The 7,243-nt window shown below is 62.7% G+C and overlaps 1 protein-coding gene across 1 annotated transcript in view; it reads right to left on the reverse strand.

The window, feature by feature from the left end:
* Positions 1-6,591, reverse strand: part of HSPG2 (heparan sulfate proteoglycan 2) — a 174,307-nt gene extending 167,716 nt beyond the window's left edge. Inside the window, 1 exon segment of the mRNA XM_043531753.1 lies at positions 6,337-6,591. Coding sequence (XP_043387688.1) covers positions 6,337-6,405 — 69 coding nt within the window. The 5' untranslated portion in view covers positions 6,406-6,591.
* Positions 6,592-7,243: the final 652 nt, after the last annotated feature.

Consider the following 7,243-nt stretch of genomic DNA (forward strand, 5'->3'; position numbering starts at 1 on the left):
AATTAGGGTGCAGGGCCCTCAGGCTTCCCCAGGAGCCCCGCCTGTGCGGACTCGCTGCGGGAAGCGCACGGTCTGAGAAGGGGAGGCTGAATGCTCCAAGGTCAGACTCAAGAAGGTGGAAGCTGTGGAAGCTTCTTGCCCTGGAGGGCAGTCTGCTCTCAGAGAGGAGGCTCCCCCAGAGTCCTGACTGGCTTCATATGGAGTAGTTCCAGAGCATTGCCCGGGGACTCCAGAACACCAGCTCTCACCATTTAAGCGGGAACCTCACAGCACTGGAAGTAACTCTTAAAGCCCCAGCTCCTGGAGTCGTGAATATCTGAGAATCTCTGCTTTCATTTAAAAAAAAGAGTTTCTAGCCCGAACGTTGGTGGAGAAAACGTGACCGGTCAGATGGGAAGCTCAGAAGGCAAAGAGAGAGAAGCCTACATTTACCTAAATAAAAAAAGTCTCATGATTTTTAAGCTAGTCACCGGACTCATGAGTTTGAATGCTTAGGCTTGGTGACACCCAGTACCCCCAACCCGCCCAGCTTCCACGAGAGAGCGCGCCACATGCCAGTGATCGCCTGGTGGCACTTGGCCATGCCACGGGTGTGCCAGGTTGATTTTCCTGCTGTGCGTGGCATTCCTGTTGCTGGGCTGTGGCTCACAGGGCCTGGAGGGAAGCATGCTGATACATGGAGGCTTTGACAGATGGGCACAGCGGGGAGCAGGCGTACCAAAAGGGCAGATGGTGGCCTGCGCTGCATGCCCATGAAGGGGAGCCAGTGGGTGTCCAGTGACCACGGATTCCCTTCAATGGCCTCCCCATCGCAGAGGCCGAGGGAGCTGTCTGCTTTGCCATTAGTCCGTCGGCTCCCAGCACAACCGGGCCTGGGCCTCTGCATGGGGTTCCTAGGCGCTACTGTAACAGAAATACTAACGTGGAAGGGGACAAGTGCAGGAGTGAAGGAGGGAGCTGGGGGGGGCGGGGCTGGAGTGCAGCCAGGCATGGGGGGGGGGGGGGCAAGGAACACATTGCCGCTAGGAGCCTGCCTTGGCCTGCACCTCGAAACGCACAGCCAGGGCTTTCTACATCACTCGGCCAGAACAACAGGGCAGCCCCACTTTACCCTCCCATTGTGACATCAGCAACACGACATCACCATCCACAGCCATGACATCACCGTCTGCAGCTCCCCACCTGTCTCTCCCAGAGATCTGCGGTGCAGTGGGACAGCGCAGCTGACCATTCATCCCCAGCAGGCTGGGAGCCCAGAGCCAGGGTGCAGGCACCCACAAAGCCCCAGGATTTACTGCTGGCTTTTCCATTGCATTTCTGACCCACTCGCAGCCCCGGCCCCGCCTCACCCCAGCTCCTCAAAACAGCAATTGACAAGAAGGGAGAAGGCAAGCGGGAGCGCTCCAACAACCTGCCTCATTTGGAAAACATCTCGGCTCCTACAGCCCAAGTTCCAGGCATATTTCTCAGCCACTGTCAGCTTTAATTTGGTCCAAGAATTCTGGGTCTGTGGTGCAAAGGAGAATGCAAGCGAGACAGAGGAAGAGAGGAGAGCAGGCAGAGAGGGGGAGGCCCGGAGGCCAGCCGAAGAGAGGTGTGTTTGTGCACCTCCCGGACACACAGCTGCCTCTGCCACTTAGCAAACAACTGAGACACAAAGTGGGCACCTCCTCCCCCACTCCAGCCCCACCTGATGGGCACCCTCGCTCCCAACCCCTTTCCCCCAACGGGGCGGCTCCGTCTGCCGGTGACTCCGGACTGGCCACCCTTCAGCCCGGGCGAGCCGCCATTCAGAACCCTTCAGCACCTAGTGCAGCGGCACCAATTACTAAGCTGGATCCAGGGCTCCGCAAGCCCAGGCTGTGGGTTCATGTTGAGACTCTTCTGGGGGGCCTATGGGATGACACCCACAGTGGCTGCTTGCAGGGCATTTCCACCTCCTGGTTAAAAATCAAGTGAGCCAGAGCCCAGCGCTGAAGCCACAGCACGGAGCCAGTCTCCCCACGCTCGCAGAAGGCAGGTGCTCGGGGCAGCACCATGCACTGCTCTATAGCTCCCCCTCTGGTCACTTTGGGAACTGCATAAAGCCACCCCTGGCAGGATAGCATGTCAATGTCTGGTGGGGCGTTGGGGGGCAGTAAATGCCTCTGGGGAGGGAGCTGTCCTTGGGAGACACCTGATGGGAATAAGATCCTGGCTCCCCCAGCCTCCCTCTCCCCAGGGAGACTATACCCCAGCTAAAGCTGTTGGAGCTGGGTAGGGGGAGGCCAGCTGGAAGCCTGATCTCAGCACATCTCTTAGCCCAGGCTCTCCCCCGGCAGGGCTCCGGCACTGTAACTCAGGGCATGTCTACACCCTTGACTTACAGCCACCGCAGCAATTACTACAGTGAATCATGTCCACACTACCCTCCTTCTGTCCGTAGTCCACACCAGGAGCACTTCCACCGACTGAAGAGGGGCAGTGTCGGGGAGCCCAGACTCTTGGTTCCCTGCCAGGAGCCTGGCTGCCCCCACCAGGAACCCAGCTGCCCCCTGGGCTCTCAGCTCCCTGCTTCCCACCAGGAGCACATCAGCCTCCCAAGCTCCAGGCACAGAGCTCCCTGCCAAGAGCAGCCTGGGTTCTCCGAGGCTGCTCTGCTCTCAGAGTAGAGAGGGGAGCCCAGGTTTCTTGTCAATTTCATGGCTCTGTGTGGAGCTGTGAAATTGACAAGAATGACAGCCAACAGACACTGTGTGGCCCTAATTACACCCACATGAGCCCTGCTCCTCTCATGGAGATGGAGTTACGATGTCAGTGTAGCGGGGCACTGACATCGGTGGGAGCAAGGCTGCAGTGTAGACACTGACATAATTAGCGTACAATAACTGTAGCCTAGGCCAGGCCTCAGAGTCTTTCGGCTGCCCCCGACGGCCATTTCCACCTCTGCAGGGCTCCGCTCCCTGACAGCTTTCCTGGCTCTGCAGTCCCACCCAACAGGATGGATGCCCCCTGCACTGCGACCCTGGGTATGAGAGCCAGGGTTTCCAGAGAACAGGCACGTGGGGCTATCCTAGTCTTCAGAGGGGTCTGCGGTGGCAGGACCAACCCCACATTCTCTAACCCCAGCTAGGGAGAGATCCCTGAGGGAAGGGGTGGCACAGGGGGGCAAGAAAACATGGGGTGGTTTGCACCTGGGCACAGGACTGGAACCTCCAGTCAGGGATCCTCCAGGCAGCTCAGAGCCCTTTTTCTGTGGGGAAGCTCCCGCACTGCAATGGCCTAGGCTGGAGGTTAGAGGAGATTCCAGGGACTGGGCTTTAGCTTCATGAAGAAGCCAGCACAATTCCCAGGGATTGTCCCACCGAGCCTGCTGCCTGGTCCCATCCGAGGGCAGGGCGGCAGGTCTGCACACTCCCCTCTGGCTGCTAAGCTATGGCTGGATCGGGGTCCCAAGAGCCGTCCCACAGCCTGGGCTCCCTGCAAGAGAGGGCTGGGGAGAGATTCCTGGATTGTATAAATACTACGGAGGAGTCACTCAATCCATGTTCTATTTAGAGCCATGTTTACAATCCTGCCTCCCCCTCCTCGCATTTCCTCTCACCCAGCCACCCCACCCCCTTCCCAGGGAGGGAGGAGCAGATCCCACCCCCATAGACCCTCTACTTTGAGAACAAGCCTGGGCAGGTGGGGGGGGGGGGGGGGGAGGAGGATATCTGCCTGTCACATGATCCTCTCCCATTCAGCTGCTCAGGGAATGGTGGCCTTGTGCACTATTCACACAACCGCCCTGCAAGCCCCCTCATCATTCCCCTTCCAGCCCCAGCACACACAGCCTGCCCAAGTCCCTGGGGATCCCTCCACCCTGCCACCCAGAGTCCCAGCACACTTACACACTCGCTGCCCAGCAGAGCCCCCGACCAGCCCAGCTCCTGCTTCCAGCACCCCAGGAGAGTGCACCCTCACCCTCGCAGTCCTGCCTGTGGCCCACAGACAAGGAAGTGGGCTGCTGCTTAAGGACAGGGCCAGCCAAACAGGGCCTGGGATGCAGGACACCTGGGTTCTATTTCCAGCTATGCCACTGACTAGCAAGTCCCCTCCCCACTCTGTGCCTCACTTTCCCCATCTGTGCAATGGGGTGGGAGAGACCCGGTCTCATGCAGGGAGGCTGGGAGCCTGCAATGGAGCATGCTAGACGGGGCAAGTCATCAGCCGCTCCTGAATCTGGGGCCGGGTGGGAGCAGCTCCCCACAGGGGAGAAGGCAGGCTGCAGCCAGGCTCTACTTTCCTAGGCAAGGGGAGGTCACAGGTGAGGGAAATTTCAGACAGCCAGGCCCAGGGCAGGGGGCGTGAACAGAATGCAACTACCCGCTTCATGCTACCCAGCATGCACTGCTCCACCTGGTCCAAGCAGCCTCTGCCCACCATCACCTGCCTCCAGCTCCATATTCTGTGCCCTTGGGCCCCTGCCAGCGCCCCCAGGACTATTCAGAGAGCCAGGCCACCCCGGGTATCGTGTCCAACGCATGGCCAGGGCTGCAGCACCAAGCTCGACAGCCTTTCACCCATCCTATAAGCTGCCCCCAGCTGCAGCAGGCAGGTCCCCAGGATGGGGGTGCCCCACGCCCCTGCGATGGGCAAGCTTGAGCAATCACCTTCCAGGAACAGGCTCCCAGCAAAGGCTGAGGAGTCTCTCAAGCCGCCTGCATGTTCTCAGAGCCTGCGGACTCTCAGACACAAAGCTGTCCATTGTTACCCACGCAGCCCTGAGCCCAGGCCATGTGGGTGGAGAGCAGGCAGGGCAGACTATGTAACAACCTCCAGAGCCCCCAGAGGTCTCCTGCACTGAAGATCTTCTGGTGGAGCCAGGGCTGGGATAGCAGAGGGGCACCAGCAGGGCTGGGGGGGCCCTGGGCTGGGATAGTCGAAAGGCAGCAGATCAGGATTGAACAGCATCAGTGGCGCTGAGTGGGTGCAGTGTCTACCCAGCGCAAGGCCCAGTGGGAGGAGTAGGGGGCACCAAGGGGAGCTGGCTCTTGCCAAGGGCCCAAAAATACTCCTGGCAACTTTCACCCAACTTGACTTCCCTGCCCCTCAAACATGCAGGGCACCCCAGTGCTCCATGTGCAACGAACAACGGCCCGGCACCCTGATCACCCGGGGTCCCCGGCCTCTGCCACGCAGAGACGCCGCAGCATGGCAGCGTGGCGTGCCCGGCAGCTTTTTCCCCAGCACACGCCCAGCCCAGGCTCCCTGGTCTGAGCGCGGGAGGGAGCCAAGCCCAGCAGCAGCCTCCGCACGCCCTGCAGGGGCTGTTACAGGTGGGAGCAGCTGGCAGTAAGGTACCCCACCTAGCCCGGGCTAATCACCGCTGCCAGTGCTTGTCCAGGGCCAGCCAGGCTGCCCTGGGGGAGGCTGGCTGGGCAGAGGAAGGCGGGAGGGGCCGATCTCCTGGGGGAGGGGCCGAGCAGACTCCTGGAAAGGGGCTGCTCCCTGCCGCTGGTACGGGACATTTGATCGTTGCCCAGCCGTGAGCAGGAGGGGGAGCCCCGTACCCTCACAGCCGGTGGGGACCCCCAGCTACACGCTGCTGCGATGCCGTCCCGGCAGTGGCCTTCGCCTTCCCCCTGGCACCCAGGGATCGGGGAAAGGCTCCAGCAGCCAGCTCCCCTGCCCTGGCGCCCCCCAAACCATGTGCACCCTGGAGCTGCCCAACAGCCCCCTGCCCTGCAGAGCAGGACTGGCAGAGCCCAGCCCTCTCCGCGCCAGCCCCTCCGCCCGCGGGCGGGTCCCTGCCTGGCTCCGGGCTCCCGCGAGCCCCTCGGGCTCGGAGCCCCCCGCGGCGGGGAGACAGAACCTGGGCTGACCCCCGCTCCCCCGCGGGACGGGCCCCCGGCCGGCCCCCAGGGCCTCTCGGGGAGCCGCTCCCGCTCCGCGCCGGCCGGGCGGTGCCTTTATTTTAAGGCGGCTATTTTTACCGCGCCGCTCCGAGCACCGGGGCTGGCTGCTGCGCGGGGCCCGCCGGCTCCCACCCGGAGCTGGCGCCCAAGGAGGGAGCGAGGGCAGCGGCCACGTCCGACCGCCCGGGAGCCCTCCCGGGGCAGGCGCCCGCCGAGCAGGGGCCGCAGCCCAGCCCCGCCGCTGAGCCCCGCGGCCCCGCTCGGTCCGCACCCGCGGCACAGCGCGCCGGGGACAGAGCCAGCCGAGCACGGGCCCCCGCGCGGCCCCCGGGCTCCAGCGCCAGGGGCCCCAGGCCGGGGCCAAGCTCCGCCCGCCCGCCCGCAGGGCTCGGCGCCGAGTCCCGGGCAGAGGCTCCGCGCAGGCGGGAGCGGGGGTCCCCCTCGCCCCGGGACTTACCCGCAGGAGCGCAGCCAGCAGCAGCAGCAGCGAGCAGCGCGCCCCGGGGAGCCGCTGCCGGGCACCCATGTTCCGGCTCGGGGCGCAGCGCCCTGCTCCCGGGATCCCGGCACCGGCCGCGCACAGGGTCCGTCCCTTTGTCTGGCTGGGCCGCCGGGCGCCCGCTCCGGCCACGAGCAACTTTTCCCTGCGCTCTGCCCCGTCCCGGCAGCGCCGCTCCGAATCTCGGCTCCTCACTCCCGGCCGGCTGGCGGCCAAACCCGGCCTGGAGTCCGGACTCCGGAAGGGAGCTGGGCGCGGGGAGGGGGGTGGAGGAAGGAGCCGCGGCCGGGGCAAATCAGGAGTGAGTCCTGCTGGGTGAAGTCACAGTCAGGTCCCTAGGAACGGGGGGCACATCCTGAGCAGGGCCTGATCCTGCAAACGGTGACTTCACCCGCACAGCGCCACTGAGCACAGCCAGGTTCCCAGCTTCTGGGTGCCAGCTGAACCTTCTCGCGGAATCAGGCCCCTTTAAGTGTCTTGAGGTGGGCACCCAGAACCGCTAGTCACTTTGGAAGATCCAGGCCCATATCCAGTGTTTCTGTCTCTTGCCATTGTACCACTGTATTTGGTGCTTGTTCTTAAATACCTAGCTCCTGGAGTCCCGGGATTTGGTGAGGATCTCACCTTCCAGTTTTTAAGAGTCGGTTTCTAGCCCTTTGTCCTGTGACCAGAGAAAACTTGACCTGCAAAGGCTCAAACCACACGGCAAAGAACAACTTTGACATAACAACTGGACATACTTCCTGCCAGCTCTGGTGCTCACTCCCTTTCTGCCCTGGCAGCTTGATAAAACTGCCCAGGGTCCCCTTTGTGTCACTTGAGGGCTCTCAAGCCCCAGCACATGCTGCACTGTTTTCAGACACAA

The sequence above is a fragment of the Chelonia mydas genome, chromosome 18 (genome assembly GCF_015237465.2).
Source record: "Chelonia mydas isolate rCheMyd1 chromosome 18, rCheMyd1.pri.v2, whole genome shotgun sequence".
NCBI classification, from domain to species: Eukaryota; Metazoa; Chordata; order Testudines; family Cheloniidae; genus Chelonia; species Chelonia mydas.